At 35.5% G+C, this 22,991-nt stretch overlaps 8 protein-coding genes across 8 annotated transcripts; 5 read left to right on the top strand and 3 right to left on the bottom strand.

Annotated features, from left to right (window-relative positions):
- Nucleotides 1-48: 48 nt before the first annotated feature.
- MONOS_13076 (uncharacterized protein) lies at nt 49-578 on the top strand (the record flags this gene model as incomplete). Its single annotated transcript, XM_067865755.1, has 3 exons — nt 49-293; nt 350-482; nt 561-578. The coding sequence occupies 3 exons, from the start codon at nt 49-51 to the stop codon at nt 576-578; spliced, it is 396 nt and encodes a 131-aa protein (XP_067735240.1).
- A 165-nt stretch (nt 579-743) lies between these two features.
- MONOS_13075 (uncharacterized protein) lies at nt 744-4,405 on the top strand. The gene is made up of 3 exons (XM_067865754.1): nt 744-1,224; nt 1,366-2,067; nt 2,178-4,405. Exons 1-3 carry the CDS (start codon nt 822-824, stop codon nt 3,614-3,616), a joined length of 2,544 nt encoding a protein of 847 aa, XP_067735239.1. The 5' UTR covers nt 744-821; the 3' UTR covers nt 3,617-4,405.
- A 1,680-nt stretch (nt 4,406-6,085) lies between these two features.
- Nucleotides 6,086-6,298, bottom strand: MONOS_16959 (uncharacterized protein; the record flags this gene model as incomplete). Its single annotated transcript, XM_067869836.1, has 1 exon — nt 6,086-6,298. One exon carries the CDS (start codon nt 6,296-6,298, stop codon nt 6,086-6,088), a length of 213 nt encoding a protein of 70 aa, XP_067735238.1.
- Nucleotides 6,299-9,981: 3,683 nt separating this feature from the next.
- MONOS_13074 (uncharacterized protein) lies at nt 9,982-10,524 on the top strand (the record flags this gene model as incomplete). Its single annotated transcript, XM_067865753.1, has 1 exon — nt 9,982-10,524. The coding sequence occupies one exon, from the start codon at nt 9,982-9,984 to the stop codon at nt 10,522-10,524; it is 543 nt and encodes a 180-aa protein (XP_067735237.1).
- Nucleotides 10,525-10,593: 69 nt separating this feature from the next.
- Nucleotides 10,594-11,546, top strand: MONOS_13073 (uncharacterized protein; the record flags this gene model as incomplete). The annotated part of the gene is made up of 1 exon (XM_067865752.1): nt 10,594-11,546. The coding sequence occupies one exon, from the start codon at nt 10,594-10,596 to the stop codon at nt 11,098-11,100; it is 507 nt and encodes a 168-aa protein (XP_067735236.1). The 3' UTR covers nt 11,101-11,546.
- A 4,383-nt stretch (nt 11,547-15,929) lies between these two features.
- MONOS_16958 (uncharacterized protein) lies at nt 15,930-16,554 on the bottom strand (the record flags this gene model as incomplete). Its single annotated transcript, XM_067869835.1, has 3 exons — nt 15,930-15,938; nt 16,100-16,397; nt 16,463-16,554. 3 exons carry the CDS (start codon nt 16,552-16,554, stop codon nt 15,930-15,932), a joined length of 399 nt encoding a protein of 132 aa, XP_067735235.1.
- A 2,247-nt stretch (nt 16,555-18,801) lies between these two features.
- On the bottom strand, nt 18,802-19,203 carry MONOS_14911 (uncharacterized protein; the record flags this gene model as incomplete). Its single annotated transcript, XM_067867751.1, has 1 exon — nt 18,802-19,203. The coding sequence occupies one exon, from the start codon at nt 19,201-19,203 to the stop codon at nt 18,802-18,804; it is 402 nt and encodes a 133-aa protein (XP_067735234.1).
- A 1,098-nt stretch (nt 19,204-20,301) lies between these two features.
- MONOS_14910 (putative ubiquitin specific peptidase 9 Y-linked) lies at nt 20,302-22,878 on the top strand (the record flags this gene model as incomplete). The annotated part of the gene is made up of 1 exon (XM_067867750.1): nt 20,302-22,878. The coding sequence occupies one exon, from the start codon at nt 20,302-20,304 to the stop codon at nt 22,876-22,878; it is 2,577 nt and encodes an 858-aa protein (XP_067735233.1).
- Between the last annotated feature and the right edge of the window lie 113 nt (nt 22,879-22,991).

Here is a 22,991-nt window from a genome sequence, read left to right as displayed (position 1 = left end):
CCCATCACTTTTTTTTGATTGTTTTTGAGACTTTCCTTTAATTGAAATATGTGTGAACAATGCAACAAATATGTGAAACTTATTGAACCTTATGAGCTTGCACAATTACTCAAAAGTTCTCCAAAAGATGTTGTTGTTGTTGATGTTAGAGATGTGGATTATAATGGATATAAAATTCCTGGAAGTAGGCATATTCCAAACTACGAATTCCCTTCAAAAATAGACGTCCTAATAGAATCGTTAAAGTTTTTAGATCCTTTACCATCAAGCATCGTTTTTCATTGCTTTGCCAGGTTGAAGTTTTATTTTTTGTTAATATCTGAAATTTTTGTACATTTTTTAAACGAAGCAAATCGAGAGGTCCAAAAGCTGCCCGTAGCTTTTTAGAGAAAAGTAGCATTGCTCTTCCTTCTTTGGATGTTCTTGTTCTTCGAGGAGGTTTTCATGCATGGGAAGAACGATTCTGCAAAGAACAGGATATGGTGTGTCCAAATTTTTTATTCAAAAAGACATTCACACAATTTCTTTATATAATGTTCACACGATTTCCGCAAAATTAGATGGAGGCTATCATTTGAAAGCATTTTTGAAGATTTTTCTCCCACATGTTTTTGAAGTTGAGGGAATTTTTTTATTCTAATACCTCAACATAAAAGTTCATTTCCCAAGAAAATAAATTATTTTAAGATTTGATAGCGCTCTTAAAATTCAGTTTTCGATGTATTATATGTTGGGCACGATCATTTTTTGACATTTTTGCTTCATTTCAAGGAGTTTTCATCATTTCAAGATATTCGGATATTTCGGTGGAAAATAATAACATGCAGCAATATACAGATATTGACGATGAGTATGAAGGAGCAACGCCTTCATTTCCTGATTTTTCTCAAGATGAATCACCTCACAGAGAAAAGGCATGCTATGATGATGAAAATGATAATTCTCCTTTTAGAACATTTGCGGCATTGTCACAACCGTTGGAAACTCATTCAAGATTCATTGAAAGTGAAGATGGATTGGTTATTTATCCGCCTGATACTTCATCTCCGTGTTTGAAAGAAGGAAAAACCAATCAAAACATTAATACTGATGATGAAAATTATGATTATGAAGATCTTTATGATTTGTCTGAACAGAGCGATGGACTTGGAGCAGATGAATATTCAGAATGGTTATATGGAGATGAAATGGATTTCACATTTTTATCTAGTCCATTGCCAATAAGTTTTGATTACGGAGAGGGACAAATTTCGAATTCCGATTTTGTGCCACGTTGTGAACGTATATAATAAGATTACTTTACGTTTTGTTATTGAAATGGTAATTTCTTTCCTTCCTTTTTTTCTTTTTTGGGTACTTCAATAGTCTCAATTGAAAGAGTTGATGAGAGCCATCGCCATGTATTTTTTAGGCAGGCGGTCGTTAATACATCCACTCCGTTTTCATGGATAACTCGTTGCTTAGCGAGGAAAATGAAACTTCGTCCAAGGGGTTCTATGAGAATATATGAAGATCGGAACGGATTGCATGTTGTGGATGATTATGCAAAAATAGACAACACTCAACAGAAAAACAAGAATCAGTCAAAGAAGAAGAAAAAGAAGACATCTCGAATTAATAGTGTTTCTGGAAGCCTAAAAGAGTCTATCAAAGATAGCGGTAAGCATGCTTCAGATGTTGACAGTGCATTTAATGTAGGAGAAAGAATCAGAAAAAATGCAGGAGCCGAAGATTCTGACAATTTCAGCGAGTGTAGAGAAAGAGAAGAAGGAGGAGGATTCGACAAAAGAGGAGAAATGGAAAGAGAGGAAAGAAGTGAGATTAGTGGAGAAAATCTCGAAGACAGTGAAGGCAATGAAGAAGACGAAGCATTTTATGATGAAGAGAAAAATGCGGAAGCTGATTTTGATGCGAATGGAGAAGGGAGCGAAGACAGTTGCTGTGAATATGATGATGGAGAAGGACAAGAAGAAAGAAACGCTAAAAGGGGGAAAAAGAAGGTGATCAAAATAATCCCCTTTGCTCGAATAAGAGTCGTGTTCGGAGGATGGCTAGCTATTGAAACACGTTTGCTCAGTTGTTTTTATTTATCTATTTATCTGTCTGTCTATCTATTTATTTTCCCCCTTATTTACTTATTGTTTTTATAATTATTATTATTTATATTAAATGAAAAGGTGTTTTAATCCGTCCATTTGGCTTCAAAGGCTATCACTGCGTTATTGGCTCGAAACTGTTTTCTTTTGTTGCATCGCTTCAGCAACGGCACTACGAAGAACTCTACAACGCATCTATCATTTCTCATGCACCAACACCTTCTCTTTCTTCCTCTTCTTCCTCAATCTTCCGTGTGCCTGCTGTTTTTGCATCTTCAGCACCTTCTAACTCCTCCTCCTCCTCCTCTTCTTCTTCTTCTTCTTCTTCTTCTATTTCTTCTGCTTCTTCTCCTCATCCTCCTCCTTCTCACACTCCACCGTCGTTTCAGAAGGCACTGCGAAGACAGCTCCACCACGCCCTCAAGAAATCAGCACGCAAAAGCAGAAAGGGCATTCTAAAAGATAGAAGAGAAGATGAAGATGAAGAGAAAGAAGGCGGAAGAAGGAAAGGCAATATTAGAAAGAAGATGATGAAAAAGAAGAAGAACGTAAAGAAATGCAAATATGATGGCATGCAAAGTGGGCAACAAGAACAGAGCAAAGGTTTGCGGAATATGCAAACAGAATCCAAAGACAAAATGAATTCAGCAAAAGAAGAAGCAGAAAGAGATGGCTACGATAATATCAGAAGATCACACAAGGAAAGCCTCTTCAATGATAACATGGAAGTTAGTGACGACGACGACTACGATGATGATGAAGATAATGATAATGCTGATGATGATGACAACGAGAGTGAGATTATTGACGAATGGAGCGATGAAGATGACGACAACTTTGATGCGTCTGCTGTCGATTTTCTAGATTACATGTCAGCCAACATGATGAACTCCCCGCCTTCTGATTGCTATTCGCCTTCTTCCCCTTATTCTCCTGTTCCTTCCTCGCCTCCTCTTTCTTTCTCTGCCAATTCTGCTGCTGCTGCTCCTTCACAACCTAGGCGCAATCTTTTCTCGCCTTTTTCTCCTTCTCCGTCACTTTTTCCTTCCAACTTTCCTTCGCTTTGGAACGAAAAGGACACTCAAAATTTTTCCAAACGAGTTGGCAAGATGCCCATGACTCGCAATGCTTTGAGAAGAAATAATAGAAGCCAGTCGTATTTTGGAGAAGAGAACGAGGGCGAAGAAGAAGAAGAGGTGGAAGCAGAGAATGGAATAGAAGTGAGAAATAGCAATCATTTCACAAGAAAAGCAACTGTTGCTGCAGGAGCGAGGAAAGACAGCAGGAATTTCATACGTCCGAAGGCAGTGCGGTCGGCACACTCGCTGCCTGTAGCTGGCTTTAGCTCTGCTTCTGTTGAGCAGGTATTCACACCTCAGTCGATCTCTCCGCTTGTGCCTATAACGCTGCTGCCTTCGGATCATTTATTTGGAGAGCAAGAAAGGAAATTCGCGCACGTGAAGAAAAACAGGAAGAGGATGTGTCTTGGCGAAGGGAAAAAGGATATTTCAATGATGTAGACAAAATAGAAAATATTATCTTCTTCTTTACAATCTGAAATGCAGTGCCAATTGCAATGGGTCAAATATTAAAATTTTGCATATAATTATGATCTCATTCTTTCTCATCTGTGTTAATTTTGTTCATTTATTATTTTTTTCATTCAATTTTCCGTTTCATTCATTTTTTCAAAGAAAATATTTCAAAGTATTTTTTGAAAATCCATTGTAAACTTTTCCGAAAAGTGTATCTTATTTCATCTAAAATATTCTTATGGAGTTTACAATAATAAGAGAGAGCATAAAAAAAGAAAATGTGACTCTCACTTCCTTCTCTTCTATTTTGAGAGAGATCGTCATTTATAGGCAAGTCACCCAACTGATCTGAAATGAAATTCACAAATTAATTTAGCGGTGATGTGATGATGTTATGAAAAAAGGAGCGAGTAACATGGCGCAAATAACAAACGCACCTGAAGAGACAGGAAAATCAGCGGAAAATGTTACATCATTCACCTTGGGGTGGGCATGACAAGAGGAGGGAAAAAGAGAAGGAAGTGAGAGTCATATTATCTTTTATCATCAAAGCACATGAACTTTAATTTAAAAGAAAACATTCTCTCACTTCCATCTCGTTTGTTTTGAGAGAAATACTTAATTGGGAAGACGTGAAGCATCAAAAGGATTTAGCAGATTTTGAGATCTCCGTTTTTCAACATTATTTGGCATAGGTATAACTGTCTATTTTTTGCAATTCTTGTTTTTTGATATTTATTTTATGATGCTTGAAATATGAAAATTATTAAAAAACTTTTGTATGGACCGATTTTTCGTAAAACTATTTGTTTATCGTGAAAAAAATTTTTTTAAAAATGACCCATAAATATGAGTATTTGAATAAAAAATTTGAAATCAAAGGCAAATAAATTCTGAAAAATATCTGGAATGTCTCTTAATACATTGTACACTTATATTTGTTTGGAAATTTCACAGAAAACACAAAAACGAAATTCTAATTATTTTAATATTATCATTTGATCAAACCCATGTTATAATTTTATTCATTTGGAGAACATAAATTCGACGGCTCCGGTGATACTCGGTGCTAACGTTTGTTGTTTTTACTTATTCTTTTAAGAAACGTTAATGTATTTGCTTAACAATTGTAAAAACATTTGTTAATAGAACAATGGCATGTTGAACTTATAAAATTGGTAAAAAAGTTATTATTAGTGAATATCTTCTTTTGAGATATTTCATGTTCAGAATCTACTTACATTAATAACATATAACTATTTTTTTATTGCCTTTTTTTGAAAACAAACAACAATTTATTTATTTTTGAAGTTTGTTGCATATTCTTACGTCAAAATATGTCTTTCAAACATTTTTCATAAAAATTTCAGACAATCAACAATCTTTTGATGTTTATTATAAATGGAAATTGCTCTATTGATTTTTTTTGGAAAATTTATTTAAAATAGAATAATTAGAAATCAACACAATTATTTTTGTCCACTTCAATCTAATGAAATGTCATTAAACCAGAAATTATATTAAATTTTTCATATGATGCTATTGAAAAAGCTTTTCAGTCCATGAATAATTTGTTGTACACACTCGAAATATGATTGTGTTCTTAAGTATCACTTCAATAAAAAGGATTTAAGTGAAATCATCCTTATTTTACAAAAAATTATCTCTCCTCTGCCTCCTTTTGTCTTTCACAGTTTCTAAAGAGAAAATTTAGTTGAAAACATTTTAAATACTTTGGGATCCTTTTTGATGTTATCATTAACAATCTCTCCCCCTTATTCTTCCTCATCCCTTTCTTCATTTTCTGATATAGCTCTTCTTCACTTCCTCTTCGAGTATCATCATGCCTACTCCACTACACATGTTTTTCCATTTTTCATATCAAACCAGGAACCGAAATAAATCAATGAAATTGTGAATCCTTTCTCTCCCAACAAACAGATTGCAATCTTTCACCATTTCGTCAAATTGAAACACAAGTGTCTCATTATTAACACTCCCATTTAGACAAACACATTCCAGATACACATTCTTCCCCTTCCATGCATTGTTTCGCTCAAACCCGCACAATTTCTCTCCAAAGTTATCTGCCTTGATCTCCCCAACAACACTCACACACATCCCTCCTCTTTTTCATTCACTCCCCCTTGCCTCGCATCCCTCAAATGTGCTGTTCTCTACTACAACAACCTCGCATTCTGCCACCTCACACTTTTACGCTCCTCCATTCCCATCTTCACATATGCACACTGAAAATATCGAATTGTTTATTACTCTGCATCTCTTCCCTCGCTTCGCACTAATCCCGTTCACCGTCTCCGTCTCGCATCGTTCTATCGTGATCCCACTCATTTTCATCTCTAATCCCTTCTCCCCAAAAATCACACCTTCTCCATCTTTCTTCACATTCTCCACTGTGATAATCTCCAGCTCCGATCTTCCTCCCTCCACACTTTATATCTCTCCTCCACAAAACTCAATCCCTCTTTCTGTCACACGCTCCACATGCATCTCTCCGCCTTTCACGCTCCCAACCCACACATCAGACACAAAAGATCCAATTCCTTCCTTGCTTATTTCAGTTACAAACTCACAGTAGACAATCATCACAACAACAATACTCATCTTTTCAAACTCCTTCTTTTCTAAAACAGCTGTTTGTTTCATATCAATTTGCTCAGCACAAGCAATGCCTGCTCCCACACTTCCACATTCTCAGAATTCTTTGTCTTTTCAACATTCATCGCTCCCCAACCTCCTCTTTCTCGATCTCACTCCCACCATCCATCACGTGCAATTCCCCAGGATATTCAGCGACTTCGCATGGCGATTGATTGAACCATTTTGATGAGTTCCATACTTCACCTGCAGCATTAATTTCTTCGCCATCCGGTCAAACCCGCTTTACAAAGTCACACTGGGTCTCCGAAAACCCCCTCATTTGAACAGCTCGCTCTTTTCCACCATTATTCTCATTCTCACAAACTCATCCAGTTTATGAACCATCTCCAATGGTAATATGTTCCCGATCTTCCAACGCAAACCATAGCGCATCTCCGACTTTGCTTATCAATGAAGCAGTTCCATCAATTTACTTTTATTCGCCAATATCATAACTCCTGCATTCCTTCCTAAAGCAATGATCTCCAATAGTCCTTCATAAAAAACAAGAGTTGATAAAAAATGTCTCAAACAAAGCAAATAACAAACCGATTGTTTGATATGCGTTTTAGTCACTTTGTAATTCATGTTGACTTCACATTTCAATTTATACTTAATTACTATAAGTGCATCAATTGCATAACTGCTATTTAAGAAATAAAAAATACTGCAAACAAGGAATTTTCTTTGACAATAGAATTGGTAATTGAAAAGGTAGAATCAGCATATTCTAAGACGAACATAAAAGAAATATTTGCATTAAATAATTATTACTCGTTTAAACAAAAAAGACAAACATTAACACCGAGTATCACCGGAGCCTTCGAATTTATGTTCTCCAAATGAATAAAATTATAACATGGGTTTGATCAAATGATAATATTAAAATAATTAGAATTTCGTTTTTGTGTTTTCTGTGAAATTTCCAAACAAATATAAGTGTACAATGTATTAAGAGACATTCCAGATATTTTTCAGAATTTATTTGCCTTTGATTTCAAATTTTTTATTCAAATACTCATATTTATGGGTCATTTTTAAAAAAATTTTTTTCACGATAAACAAATAGTTTTACGAAAAATCGGTCCATACAAAAGTTTTTTAATAATTTTCATATTTCAAGCATCATAAAATAAATATCAAAAAACAAGAATTGCAAAAAATAGACAGTTGCACCTATGCCTTTTAATCACTTTCCGAAAATCAAATAGTGAACTATTTGTTTCTAAATAATTGTTATTGAAATTAAACGTGTTACAGACAAAACTATTTTTTGTCACATCAGCCAGTAATTGAAAGTCCACGTCATAATTGGTATCTGTATTAAAATATGGATCAAAACTTATTTTTGTGGATTTCGTAATATAAATCAATTTTTATAAATTTGGGTGATTGTTTTTGAAATCATATTTTTTTCGTTCAAGAATTTCGATTTAACAATTTTTCTTTAAAATTTTTGTTAATGAACACAGAAAATGAATGACTCCAATAATAAAATATCTTTTTCTTTCTTTTTCATCAACTGTTGGCTTTTGAAATGATCGAAAAACATTTGATATTCGAAAGCTAACTATTTGGAAAATGACAATGAATTGGGTGATTTTTTTTGATATCATAAAAAATTCCGACGTTTGATCAAATAATTTTTTCATTAAGGGTGGGATTGATAAGTTAATTTTTATTAGAAATTACATAAAAATAAAGTAAAATATATTATTACCATTTATTATTTGTTGATTTCAATTTGTTTTTAATTTGTTTTTGCTTCATATTTTATAAAAAATAAAAACTTTTTCAAAAAAATAATCGAAACTTTATAGAACTGAACAAAACATAAGTTTTCTGGTTTTAAAAATATGATAACAATAATCACAATAACGATACAAATCAATGTCTTAAGTTAAAAACAGAAAATAATATTATTGAAAAAATATGAAATAAGATAAGTTGAAATCGATAAATATAAAATAAAAACATTCAATTTTCAGCGTTTCATCTTTGTTTCGCAAATCGTCCTTTCCAGAAGTCATTTCTCCATCAAATGCATCGATTTATTGCTCTCCTGAAAAATGCAATGTTTACCTTTTCTTTCAAATTTTTATTTCTCAATTCAATGAATCCTTTTTTACACCAGAAAATATCATCTCCAATTTCCTTCCCAGTCACTTCACCCTGGGTACTTTCCATATGGATCCGCTCTCCCAACTCGATGGTCACCCTGCATAATGAGATATCCCGCTTTCATTCATTTTCATTCATTTCCACCTCCTGCCCTGAAAACAACACAAAAACATTCAACAGATAAATATTCAAATATAGAAAAATAAATAAATACCAAACTGCTCTTCGTCTGTGTTTTGCCAAACACACTCATTTCCACAGCCATCATCATTCAAAAATTCAATCTCTTTATTTCAGTCTCAGAATGGTTGAATACAGCATGGAATGCATCTTCACAAAATACATCGTGTATCTCGCTGGAGGGTCTTTTCAGCCCGTACACATTGTGATGGATGTCCAGAGGCGTTTTTTCTTTTCGGCCATGATCATCTCCTTTAATAATATTCTCAACCATCCAAAACAGTATTTGATGTCTATCTCATCAACACCTTGCACAGGAGGAATATGGGGCAGAGAAGAGATGGAAGAATATTTTTTGTGGCAGGGAGTAGAAGTTGGGTGTTTTTTTGAATGTTAATATTTCGAGAGGGGTTTTTGAATGAAAGAAATTCTGAGGCAAAGGGGTGGGGAAGAGTGGGTGGAGATTTGGAGAAGATAATGTAGAAAATATGTAGAGAAGTGGCTGAGGATGGTGAGGAAGATATTTGAGACAAATTGGAGAAATGGATTTTGAAAAGAAAGAAAAGAGGTCAAAAGTGGATGAGAGGAGGAAATTTGAGAAATGTTCAAATGGAAGAGGGGTATTTTTTGAGAGGAGAAGATATTTTGGAAGAGAATGGGAAAGATGAAGAAAAGGAGGGGATTGATATTTTCTGATGATTTTGTGAGCTGAATGGAAGAAGGGAATGGAAAAGAATGGAAATTGAGAAATATTAATATTTTCTATTTTTGAGGGGAAAGGAGAGGAAATCGCAAAAAGAAAGTGAATTGATTGGAAGAAATTCAACTTTATTGATAAATTACAGAACAACAGCCAGAAATTCTTCGATTTGGATTATTGTTACCTTGTGAAGTTAACTTGTTTTATACGGCATTGCATCAATCGCCAACATCACATGAAACGTATCAACTTCTTCACTAAATTTATTGGAATATAAATGGATTACTCAATCACCATAAAAATTTATTTTCATCATCATCTCATGTTCTTCACCTTATTTCTCATTTTCCTCATCATTTCCTTCTTCTTCACCTTCTCCAAATTCTTCACCTTCTTGACCTTCTATTTTGGTTCCTCTTTTCTCTTTGTGTTGCGTCACATTCAACCTTCAGATGTTTGTAAGCTGTTCAATCAGCATCACGAGTTTGCCTTCCAAAAAGAATCTCAATAACTATTCTTCCTCTCTACAGTATCTTCGTCGCTGTATAAGCCTTCTGTGAGATAACGAAATGTGCTTTTGAACTATTTTCTTCTTCCGAAGAGGAACATTCAGCTCTGCATCAGCGATTCGAATAGCATCAATTCGCAAGCTGTACAGAATGAGATGAAAGGAGTGAATGGACATCGAATGAGAAATGGCAGCTGGATGGAAAAGGAGCTTCAAGGCACATTGCGTTCATCCGCTCGCTTTATGGCACAGCCAAGAAACGAAGAGAGGAGCGCGAGTTCAAATGGAAGATGCAAAGAAAGTGGATTTCAGTTGCAAATTGAGCGCAGAGCATGGAAAGGGAATCAGTGGGAAAAGCCAAAGGCGAATATGAAGAAGAAGGAGAAAGATGAATTTTCCACATCGGAAATTGATGCTTTCGACGCAAGACTTGCACATGCAGTTACGGAAAAAAGGAGGAGGGACAGGGAAAGAGAAGGAGGATGTAAAGAAAATGAAGATGAAAAACAGCAGTCATTTTTCTCGTTTGACAGCGCACTCTCATCTGCCCAGTTGTTTACTCAAAACATCGCGACATCCTCCACAATTAATACCCCTCTATTTTCTCCATTGCCACACACACAATTGTCTGCCCCTTCTGTTCTTGTTGGAACTCCTCCAAAGCCACTCACTCCTTCCCCACAATCCACAGACTTCTCTTCACTCACACTAAAGTCCATTTGAGCATCCAGCCAAATCTCTTCCTCTCACTCTCATTCATCTATTTCTTCAGTTTCGCTGCGTATCTCTTGTATGATTATCGGGAAGAGCAAATTGGGAAATTCATGTGTGTTTGCAAGCAGCAGCGTGTCAGCGACGAGGGATGTGTTTGAGCCACAGAGCATCCTTCTGAATTATGCAGCGTATGTGGCTAGCCAGGGGATTCGGGTGGGTGGGGAGAAGGAGAGGAAGGAAGGGAGGAGAGAGAAGGATGAGAAGAGGAGTGCAAATGAGTTTGTGAGTGATAAAGAAGAAAAAGGATCATTGTGTCTGACAGATAAATGCATCGATAATGAGAAAGAAGAAGAAAAGGAAGAAGAAGAAGAAGTAGATGGATTTGACAAAGACGTTCGAAAGGCTCAGAAAGAAAGAGGAGAGAAAGAAAAGAAGAAAACAACAAAAGAGAAGAAAAAGCCTGTAACGATTCTAACCACGCTTTGCTCAGATTTTCTGCCTGAAATCAAAAATCGAAGAAGGATTCAGCAGCATATTATCGAAACACCATTCACTTTCTCAACATTTGCATATGCAAGCACATGATCTTCATTCACTTCTTCTTCATTTCCAACTTCATCACCATCCTTTTTTGCTTCAACTTCTTAATCTTGTTCTTATTTTTTCTTTTATTCTAGTTTTTTCATCAATTCATCATTTCTTTCTCTTCTTCTTCACCTGATTCATTTGCTAACATAGAAGAAATTCTCAAAATCATCATCCACTGCCACAAGTGACGTCAATCAATCCTCCTCTTCCAACGGCCAATTTGATACAGGCAAATCAATCCAAACTGTTCAAGATACCTCGTTCAGGTATTCATCCTTCACATGTATCATCGTCGTTGGGAATATATGGAACTTATTCTTCTTCCTCCTCTTCCTCTTCTTCTTCTTCTTCCAATCAACCAAATGAAATTCCAGCTGTTTTTCAGTGTTAAACCGAAGACAAACAGAAAAGAATAGTCGAAATGGCAATTTTGTGGGGCAAAAGAGAAAAGAAAGAAGAAGAAAAGAAGAGAAAAGAAGAAGAAAAAAGAAAAAATGTGTTTCGAAACGAAAAATCGGAAGAATTGGCAGAAAGAAAGAGAATCAGAGACGAAGAAGAAATGATAAAATGGATAAAGAAGAAGAAGAAGAAGGAGAAGAGAGAGAATGAAAAAGAGAAGGAGAGGAAGAATAAGGAGAGGAAGGATTTGGCAGTGAAAAAAGGAAAAGAAGGAGAAAAAGGAGGAAAGGGAAGAAAGGGAAGGAAAACAAGAAGAAGAAGAAAGAAGAAAAGAAGAAGAAGAAAATACAGATGAAGACTATCAAGATGAACTTTCTCTTTTGAAGCTAACTTCTCTTTTCACTCAGCGAAGACTGAAAGAAATCGAAGAAAAGAAGCAATTAGCAAAAATGCTGGCTTTGAGAAAAGAAGAAGATGATGATGTTGTTGTTGGGTTTAATTTTGCTGACAAAAATAATTCGAAAAAACAAGGCGAAACGGGGAATTTTAAAGGAGAAAATAAAAATAAAAATAAAAATGATGAAAAGAAAGACAAAAAGAAAGAATAGCAAAAAAAGAAGCGGGAAATCCAAAATAAAAAAGAAATTTCTCCTTCGCCGCTAATTCTCCGATTGTATTTTCACGATACAAACACGCAAGCTGAATGGTTAGCAGCCAAAGAAGCGAAAAAGACGAAGGAAAACGAGAAAGAATTGACATTTCATCCGCTTAATTACAAAGAGACAGATAGGATTGTTAGAGAGAAGAAAAAGAAATAAAGAAAAAATAGAAAAAAGAAAACATTAAAACTTTATCTTCCAAGCCAACACACCATCAACCAATCTTTTCCAATCTTCTGGGAACAAATAAGGCATTCCATCTTTTGTCATTCTCTTCTTCCAAAACAAAAAGAAGTTGATTTCTTCATTGGACTTGTTGTAAATGGAGCTGATAGAAGAGATGGATTTGGTGGGAGGATAAAGAAGAAGAAAAGGAAGAGGAAGAGGAAGAGGAAGAAGAAGAAGAAGAAAAGAAGAAGAAGAAGAAGAAGAAGAAGAAGAAGAAGAAGATGAAGATGAAGAAGAAGAAAAAAAGAATAAGAATAAGAAGATGATGATGATGAAAAAGAAGAAGAGGAAGAAGAGGAAGAAGAGGAAGAAGAGGAAGAGGAAGAGGAAGAAGAGGAAGAGGAAGAAGAGGAAGAGGAAGAGGAAGCAAAAGCAGAACTTCTCTTTAAAGTGAGCGTTTCGCTTCCGAGCGGTCCAGCTTCTTTTAGTGTTTTTGAAGGGGACTGTTTGGAAGAGGATGTGAAGGCGTTTTGCGAGAGGCATTTTTTGAGTGAAGAGAAAGAGAGGAGGATAAAATTGGTGGTGGAGAACGCATTGGAAGGGAGAGAGAGAGGGAAGAGAAGAAGGAAGAGAAGAAGGAAGAATTGAAGAAAGAGAAAGAGAAAAGAAAGAAAACTGTGCTGTGAGAGACAAACATTCTAATCAATCACTTCATCCTTCTTCTTCATCATCGTCATCGTAGTCATTTTCTTCTTCTACTTCTCATTCTTCTTCATTTTTTTATTTTTAATTTTTATTTTAATTTCTTCTTCTTCTTCTTCTTCTTCTTCTTCCTACTCGAATTATGGATCAACCTCTTCTTCTTCTTCCTCCTCCTTTGCTCATCTCATCGCTGACACAGCAGCCAATGAACTGAGTGTGAAGGCAAATTTGTTTCAAGAGGAGATTAGCAAGCAATTGGAGTCATCGAGGAACACAACGAGAATAATGACACGGAAAGTGCTGGAGAGGAAGCAAACAACTTCACAGGTATTTTCGAAGGGAGAATTTTGATTAGGCAGAGTGGAAATGGAAGGAAGATGAGGAAAGAATGGAGAAGGAAGAGGGAAGGACAAGTGATGAGAAGAATAAAGAGAAAAAAGACTAGTTCGAATAAGTTTTATTCATTGATTATCGATTTCATTGTATTTCATTCAACGTTTGATGAAGAAACTGAATCGAAAAGAAAGGACTGATACATTGTAATGATATTTCCGTCGAAGAAATAGATAAAGTCAAGAAAACAAATTGGTTTCAAAAGTTTGAAGTATAATAATTTTTAATCGAAACAAATTTATAGCAAACTATTTCAATTGTGTTTTTCAAAGTATTTTTTATTTATTAGGATAGTTTAGTAAGTTGAGAAACTTGATATTTTCCTTTTGCAGTTTTAATTTTTATTTTTCACATTTTTTTTCGATCTTGATCAATTAGAACTTATTAATTTTAAAAAATGTATGACATATTGTATTCATGAATAAAACAAACATATGAAATAATTTGAAAGCTAAATGCTGAAGAAAAATCAATTAAATTTTTTGATCAGTAATACCACAATAGTATTTATTTTATCGATTTTTTGATCTTTTTTTATTATATGGGGCAAAATTTTCTTTTTCCAAATTTTGTTCCACCCGTAATTTCGACAATAATTTCTACATAAAATTTAATAATTCACTGAACAGTTTTAAAATTTTTTATTTTCTAAAAAAAACGATAACAAACATTTATTTACCTGGGAAACTGATTCTGGACCCAAGTCCTTCAAGTTTCTCAATTATTAAAAAAGAATTAAGAAACAGGATGGAATCAGTCTAGTCCTCAACCGAATAAAATTCGGTTTCATTGGATAAGCATTAACAAATATTTATTATTTCTAAGTTAATTAAACTTTTAATTTTTATTTATTAATTAGTTAGCTAAATTAAAAAAAGATAATAAAAATTTAATAGTTATAAAATAATTAATAAAATTGAATTCAAATTTAAAATAATTTTATAGTTTGTTTATTACATTAATTATTATCAATCACTTTCAATAGTCTAAAAAGAAAAAAAAAAAAAAAAAAAAAAAAAAAAAAAAAAAAAAAAAAAAAAAAAAAAAAAAAAACATACCTTCATACCTATTTTTTCAAATTATGCAGTGAAAATTTTGCTAAAAAAATATTTTAATTAAAAAAAGAATTATCAATAGAATCGTTAAAAGAATAATTATCAGAAAATGAATCAGAAAATGAATTTTCAGAATTTAAATTACACACCTGTGACATACCTGTTTCACTTGTCAAGCTATTTGAATCCAAAGAATTATTTAAATTATTAAAGAAATTATCATAAAAATTCAAAAAATCTTTTTCTTTATGTAAATTCAAAAATGTCATTCTGTTTTCTATAACTTTCTTCACACCTTTTCCGAATTTTCCTTTTTCAAGATTGAAAATATCATTTTTGTTATTATCTTTTCTTTCAAAAATTTTTCTTTTTTTTGTTTCCAATTTTTTCAAAATTTTATGTTCTATTTCAAACATACCTGAGCTCTTTTCACAGCTGATTGGCGAAACGAGAAGTTTGCCTGAATCTTTTTTAAAAAACAAATAATTTCTCATACCTTTTATTTTCATTTCATTCCAGTTTGTTTCTTTTAATTCTTTGTGACTAAATAAATATATATATAAATATATAAATAAATAAATAAGTTAAATAAATTCAAACCTTAAAAAATAATGCTTCGTTTCGTTATTCTTTTTTACCTGGTTTTGAGAAGAAGATGAAAAAATATTAGAAGAATAATTAAAGTTACTATTTAAAGAATCAGAAATGAAAAAAGATGAATTAACAGAATTTGTGTTAAATAAATAAGAATTACAATTATAACAAAAAAAAATTAATTAAATCAAAAATATTATTCAAAACTCTATTTCCAAGTTTATGATTTATTAAATTTGTTAAAAAACCAAACTCACTATCACATTCATTTTTTCCGTGATGTTCGGCAAAAAATGAAAGTGAACAATGTTTATTTTTAAGCAAAAAAGAATTATCAGAAAGCAATAAATTTAAAATATGAGAATTACGGAAATGCGGCCCATTGTCGCAAAAAAAGTTAAAAGAATTAACATTCAAAAAAATATCAAATTGTAAAAGTTGTTTCAAACATTCACATACAAAACGATAATCATGAGATAAAATTTCAGAAAAATAATTAAAACAACATTTTTTTTGATTTCCGAAATTATCAACATAAAAAACAACAAAACACAAATGAGAAATTTGTTTCTTATTAAAAAATGATTTACCAGTTTCATTATTAGAAATTGGTAAACACCAATTCTCTTTAAAATCCATTAAAATTAAAACTTCATTTTTTTTTAAATTTTCTTTCTTTTCATAAAAGAAGTTTCTTTGATGTTGGGCCATTTTTCGATGATGAATTATTAAATTCAATTCATCATCTTCAGTTTGGCTCAATTTCAATCCTTTTCTTTCTATTTCTTTCTTTTTCTTTTCCAAAAAATTTCATCTTTCACAAATTTCACATAAATCTGTCCTTTTCTTTGATTTTTTAAAATTTCTTGTTTTTTTGCAGAATGTTGAATAAGACATTTTTAAATTAATATCTTTTTTCATTTCAAAAAAAAAGTCTTTTTTTGTCTTTTCTATTAATCTTTTTTCATTTGGAGAAAAAACTCCAAAGCCCTTTCTTTTTCTTTTCATATTTTTCAAATAACATACATTATTTTCTAAATTTCCATCAACATGCCCACCATCACTCCCTCTATCCAACGCTCTCCCCATTACTGCTCTTCCTCCATCCAACTTTTCCTCCATTCCACCTTCTCCTCCATCCAACTCTTCCTCCATTCCACCTTCTCCTCCATCCAACTCTTCCTCCATTCCACCTTCTCCTCCATCCAACTCTTCCTCCATCACAATTTCTCCTCCATCCAACTCTCCTTCCATCACAATTCCTCCACCACCTAATTCTCTTTCCATTTCAACTCCAGCTTCAAACGCACAAGCCCTTTCCTCCCTTCCATCATTAAACATGCCAGCCCTGCAAACATCCCCAAATCCTTCCGAACTAGCCCTGCAAACATCCCCAAATCCTTCCGAACTAGCCCCGCTCGCTGCCCCAAGTCCATCTGATAATGACCCGCTCGCTGCTCCAAGTCCATCAGCACAAGCATAGAATCGGGAAAAATTAGAAGTATCAATATGACATAAAGTTAAATTTGAATAAAAATTTTGTAAAGAAAATTTGTGACTTGAAAGGTTATTATAATAAAAATTAGTATTATTGTTATTATTTTCTATATATGTATATTTTTTAGTATCATTTTTTTCTTTAAGATAATATTCATTTTTTTCTCTTTTTTCAAATTTATCTTTATTTTTATATTCTTCATTTTTCTTATTTTTTTCAATATTTTCTTTTTTATCTTTTCTGTCTTTTCTTTTTTTCTTTTCTTCAATATTATAAAAGTCATTTATTATAACGTTCATTTTCGCTTTTGTTAACATTCCAAAATTCCTCCCAGTGCTCATTGTCGCAGCCACAGAACTCCCCCCAGTGCTCATTGTCGCAGCCACTGAACTCCCCCCAGTGCTCAAATGGATTCGATCGTAACTCACGTCAACGAATGATGATGAAGTGTTGATAAATTTTTGTTTAATAAAATTTGAATTTTCATTATTGCTTATAAGTATTGAATTGTCGATAAATATATTTGTTTTGCTCTTTTTATTTTTTATATTGTTATTTATTAATTTTTCTTTTAATTTTTCATTTTCTTTTTTATAATTTTGTGTTTTCTTATTTTCATCTTTTAATATTATCACTTCATTCTTTTTTTTAGTTTCTTTTTTTTTATTGTTTGTTTTTTCTTTTATTTTTTTCATTTCATTTTGTTTTTTATTTTCTGTATTTTCTTTTTCTAATTCTTCTTTTTTATTTTTTTTAAAACATACATCACAACATCGCTTCTTAACTTCTGCATTTTGTTTTTCTATAATATTGTTAGCTTAAATATATGTTTGAAAGTTCAACAAAAACAATAATTTATGATAATTTAAAATAAACTTATTGAAAAAAAATATAAACAATAATCAAACTTGTTTTTTTCCTTCTCGAGTTTTCGCAGCTGCAAGAGCTATGGCTTAAAAGCCAGCTTTCTGCTGTTTGAAACTCTTTTTCATCTAAAAAAAAATAAATATCATTCAAAAATACATATTTTTTTTTTAATAATAAACAAAATAATAATAAAAATAATTAATGTAAAAAAAATTAATATAAATAAAAAATAAAAAAAACTTCTAATTGAAAGAACATCTTTATCACTGCTTGATAAAGCTGTAGGTGCTGGGGCTTTGTTTTTCTCCCGTGAATAGTAATATTCACCGGGAGTTATGCCCCAGCCGTTTTTGTTCAATTCCGCAATTGAAAAAGACGAAGAAACGCAACGAAGAAGCTCAACACGAAGGTTCGAGGGGCTTCTTTTCCGCACTTCACCTATATTTTGAATTGAGCTTGTAATTTTTTCTTTTAAAAAAGATATTGGAAAATATTATAATTATAATAACATAATAGATTTAATTTTTTGTTTAATGGAAAAAAAATATAAAAGCAAACCTTCAAAGCGGGTCTGGATTGCCTCTTGGAAAGGCTTTCCTTTTTTGTAGTGAAAGATAAAATAAAGTAAACACCCCACAGGATCAGACGGCGCAGTAGCCTCCAAAGCTTCTAAAACCTTATCAGCTTTGCGAGTTTTGCTTGCACGAGGCAAGTCAAAAAAGTTTCCAATCATTTCGCTTCTTAAAGAAAAATATTATGGAAAACAAAATAATTAATGTTAATCACAAAATAAATACAATGAAAAAAAAAACACACTTTTGATTTGTGAATCATTTGTATTACCTTTTTATTATCTTCCTTTTTTTCAATAATGTTTGAATATCATCATATATAAGCAATTGGACACGTTAATCAATTCACTTCGATTCAAAATGAAACTGTAAAGGGATTGGGCATCATGAAATGTTGAGGCAGGTTGTGTAGAAGGCAATAAAGAAAGTTAGAAGGAAGAAGAAGAAGAAGAAGATTCTTGTGAAGTGGATCAAACATCACGAGATGATAGTGTAGTGTTTATGCTGATGATTTGAGTGTTTGCGTTGCCATCAGCTTCTGTTTTCTTTCCTTTGCTCATTTCGGTTGATGAAGTCTTCTTGCTGCTTATGTTGTTGTCATTGCCGTTATTATTATTATTATTAATGCTTTAATATTCAGATGCTGCAGATGAAGACAAACAACAGAAAGCTGATGGTTTTTGGATGTTCATATCAGTTTGGTATCCAGCTGGATGAGGTGTTTTCAGAGAACTCGAAAGAAAATTGCTTTCATTTTGTGGATGAGATGATGCAGTGGAGGAATATGATGATTATGAAGAAGAAAAGGGCGTGGAGGAATTGGATGAAAGAGCAGAAGAGGTCGAGCGTGATGAGTGATTTGTGTGGTTGAATAGCTCAGAAGGCGAAAAGAATGGTGCTATTTGAGGGGGATAAGGAGGAGGCAGGAAAGCTTGCGTCATTTGTGTTAGAAGTATGGTGAAGTCTGTCAGCGGAGGGTTTCCAGCAACGCTTGCGATGGGCATCACAGACGGAATCTGCTCAGCCACAGAGGCAGATGAAACAGATGACGCAGAAGACGCACCCAGTGGCATAACATTCCCAACAGACACACCCTGTGAAGATGATCCTTGTAGATGTCGATTGTATCGATTTGATGGGATCTGCTGTGAAATTGGAAGTGGTCCAGTCTGTGGGAAAAGAAGATAAGACATCCCAAATGAAGTCGAGGAGTCCAATGATGAATGAGCATTTGCTCCTCCTTATGAATGAGAAAATCCTTGGCATTTGGACCAGGAACTCGAACGAGGTGCCGATTGAGTTTGAAAAATAATTGGTGTATTTTGTCTAGGGGTGGAGACTCAAAATCCTGAGAAGTTGGAGATATTCCATCTGAAGGTGATGCCGGGGATGAAGAGGAAGGAGTTGAAGCAGTAAAAAGAAATTAAGAAGCAAGAAATGGAGAAGACAAGAAAAAATGTCAAAATGATTATGGAGGAGAAGGTGAAGAAGCAGAAAAAGGCAAAGAAGAATGAGAAGACGAAGACAAAGTTGAAAATGATGAAAAAGGAGAAAAATAATTTGACATTTGCGTAGAAGATGATGAAGGCTGCCTGGGAATTGAAGAAGTTGGCGAATCAAACGAACGAGAGGCAGACGAAATCGATTGCATTGATCCACTTTCTATTTGAGATAGCCTGTTTTTCTTTTCTGTCTCAAATGAAATAGCCCTTCACTTATCTCTCTGGCCACACCCTTCTTCTTCTTCGGGGAGATCATCTAGATTTTGCCGTATTGATTCACCAGCTGCATCAGAATGCGTGCAAGAAGCGGGTTCTCTGCCATCGCTATCATCTGTGCCTCTTTTGCGAGTGTGTCGTCGCTGTCCATCACAAGTTCCATCTTCTTTTTCTCTCTTTCGCGCGCTTTTCGCTCTGTTCTGTGTGCTTCTCACTCCTTTCGAGGAAACTTTCGATCTTCTGCTATTTCCTTCTTCTTCTCCTTCCTCTTCTTCTGCATCTGCTCCTGATTATTCTTTGGTAAAGAGGCCAGATGTTTCATCAACAACACTCATTGAATCTTATCTGGATTTAGCAAGAGTTCTTGTCAGCTTCTCTTCAAATGACTTATCTTCACATTCTGTCTCATCCTCCTCCTCCTCCTCATTATTATCATCGTCTTCCTCCTCTTCCTTGTTTTCCTCCTTCGGACATTCCTCTCAGTAGCCAAACTCTGTTTCTACTGAAACTCTTCCATCTTCCTTTGAACGCGACGAAGAAACCCTTCAGCAGCTGTTTGCTTTGCTCATCGTGATGATCCGCTCGTTCTCTTCTTTTGTCCTTCCTCTTCTGCTTTCAAGTGCATTCGAGCCATTTCTCTTTCTCTTCTTCTGCGCTGTTGCAGACACTGCTGACGTCATTCAGCCACTTTCTGCTTTTGCTTTTTTAAATGCTATTGTTACACTGCCTATTTCTTCATCTTCTCCTTCTTCTTCTTCTTCATTCTTCAATTCTCTTTACGCTCTTTCACCTTTCAGCTCTTCTTCCACACCACACGAGCCGCTTCTTGTCTCTCTCCTCTCCTCCTTCCTGGACATATCCTCAACCTCCATCGTTCTCGGCAGTCCCTGTTTGCCTCGGGGAATGCAGAAGCTCCACGTTGCTGTCTTGTTCTCTTCACTCTTTGAGCTGCTGAATTCTGCACTGAACAATAACGAAAAAAACATGAAGTGGCCAGGGATAATACCAGCAAGAGTGGCTAAGTCTCTTGGCGCTGTTATAAAATACCAGGCAGATGTGATTATGGATGTTCCGAGGTGTCTGTCAGTGGGAGGTGATGATGATGATGATGATAAGGACATCAATGAATTGTCAGGAGCATCACCTTCTTCTTCCTCCACCACTTCCTCTTCCTCTTCATCGTCTTCTCTGAACAATCTCACAAAGAAGCGCCAGCTGTCTCTTCTGCCTGTCTCAGTGGCTCTGAGAGTCATTCTGAACGAGCTTTCTCAGCTTCATTGCGCATGCAACCGGACAACAGAAAATAATTTGAGGAAACTGGAAAGATGGATCAAAACAGAAGTTGGCTTGAAGCTGCCGGAGAAGTCCTTTGGGCTGATGCTCATTGATTATCTGTGGATGGACAAGCTGGTTGCTGGATTCAATGCTGTTGCTGCTTCCACGGGTGCTTCACCTCCAGGAATGGCTGGGAAGAAGATGCTGCGCAGTCCTTCTGCTTCTGTTTCTTCTTCTTCTTCATATTTGCCCTCAAACATTGCACAGCGCGATTCGCAGAGGAAGATGACCTCGTCGCATTCACGTAGCAACTCTGAAGTGGTACTCATTCAGAGCCATTTTGTGGCAGACGAAGAGAGCAGGAAGGCCATTTTGAGTCTGATTGCTGCACTGTGCAGCGGGAATGAGGCAAACACAGAGCGTCTGCTGCATCTTTTGAATGAGACGCAGACGATGAACGACAAGAACACGTACACGTCTTTCCACTTCACACCCGCCGAGCAGATTTCAAAGTCGCACAAGAAGGAGAAAAAGGTTGAGAAAAGCGAAGAGGTTAAATACAGGGGGATTGTGAATCCAGGCACGCTGTGCTGCATAAACTCGCTGTTTGAACAGCTGTTTATGCACACGCAGCTGCGCTCCACGCTTCTTCTGTGGGAAGGCGAGCAGTTTCAAGGAAGCGCCCTGGAGAAGCTGGCAAGACCTTCACAAGCAGATGTGCTGAGTGAGTGGAAGAAGAGCAAAGAAACAAGCACACGCCCACCAGACGAGCTGGAGGCGAAGATGGCAGAGATGCGGCTGCGCAGCGTGACAGAGGAGGAGAAAGTGCAGAACAGCGCTGTGTGGAGAGCTGTACGCTATCTCTTCTGGGAGCTGCAGGACAACTCGAACAGGAAGGAGTTCATTGATGCTGAGCAGTTTCTGGAGGAATATCTCGAACAAGACAGGAAGCAGGTGGTGAATGGCGTGCATTGTAACATCCACGAGTTCTTCATGTGTCTTGTGGACAAGCCGGAGATGCATCTGGACGCGGTGGCAGCTCCAAACATTTTCAGGCGCTTTTTGAAGGGCACCACGATGAACCTGCATGTCTGTAGATACGGGCACGAGCGGTGGCATTCGGATGGCTTCTATGCACTTGAGGGAGAAGTGAAAGGGAAGAAGAGCCTGGCGGAATCGTTGACGTCGATGGCGGTTGGGTCGAAGATTGAGGATTACGAATGCGAAGAGTGTGGCAAGTATCATAAGGTTGATGTGATCAACCGAACAGTTCTGAGAGACCTGCCGAATACACTCATTATTTTTCTCAGGCGTTTTGACTACCAGCTGCTGACTGGGAACAGAGCGAAGATCAACGACAAGTTTGAGTTCCCCATTGAGGAGGACTTGGATCTCGAGCCATTTACGTGGGAGGCGATGCATGTGAGGGAAGAAAAACTAAGCAGTGTGAAGCGGTTAACCAAAGCTGACACAGAAATCATGTTGGAAAAGATTGGAAGCAAAGAGAATCTGAAGAATCTGCAGGTGTCGCATTCCAACGAAAGAAAAGACAAGCTGCGTCCGGAAAGCTACTGCAAATACCGTCTGCAGGGAATCATCAACCACTCGGGCACAGCCAATGCTGGACACACCATCTCATTTGTACGAGAAAGAGATGCGCCGCACCAGTGGAACGAGTTCAACGACGACAGAGTTAGGCTGCTCCCTTCTCCTGCTATCGAGACACTAAAAGCAGAGGCCTTTGGAGTGAGCTTCCTGGACGACACCGCGCTGACCGATCCCGAGATCCTCAAGAACAAGCGCCTAGGCCTGCTGAGCGAGGCGGACACGGTCAAGCCGTACTCGGCATACATCCTCATCTACGAGCGGATGTAGCCTGTGGACGACTGGAGCCTCAGCGCCAGCTTCTCAGCCAGATTCCACAGGCAAAGCTGATAGAAATGACAAGAGAAAACCATCTGCCTCTTACTGTATCGCAAGCAATCGGA

This window comes from Monocercomonoides exilis (genome assembly GCF_001643675.1).
Source record: "Monocercomonoides exilis strain PA203 chromosome Unknown scaffold3-2548433, whole genome shotgun sequence".
Lineage (NCBI taxonomy): Eukaryota > Preaxostyla > Oxymonadida > Polymastigidae > Monocercomonoides > Monocercomonoides exilis.
The sequence above is the reverse complement of the archived record's forward strand: the minus strand, read 5'-3'. Positions and strand labels throughout refer to the sequence as shown.

Bases quoted from the DNA above. Each gene is read 5' to 3' on its own strand.
- MONOS_13075 (XM_067865754.1), top strand. From the start codon at position 822: ATGCAGCAATATACAGATATTGACGATGAGTATGAAGGAGCAACGCCT. The intron at 1,225-1,365 runs GTTTTGATTACG...GTACTTCAATAG, and splicing joins ATCTAGTCCATTGCCAATAA to TCTCAATTGAAAGAGTTGAT. The intron at 2,068-2,177 runs GTTTGCTCAGTT...TTAAATGAAAAG, and splicing joins ATGGCTAGCTATTGAAACAC to GTGTTTTAATCCGTCCATTT.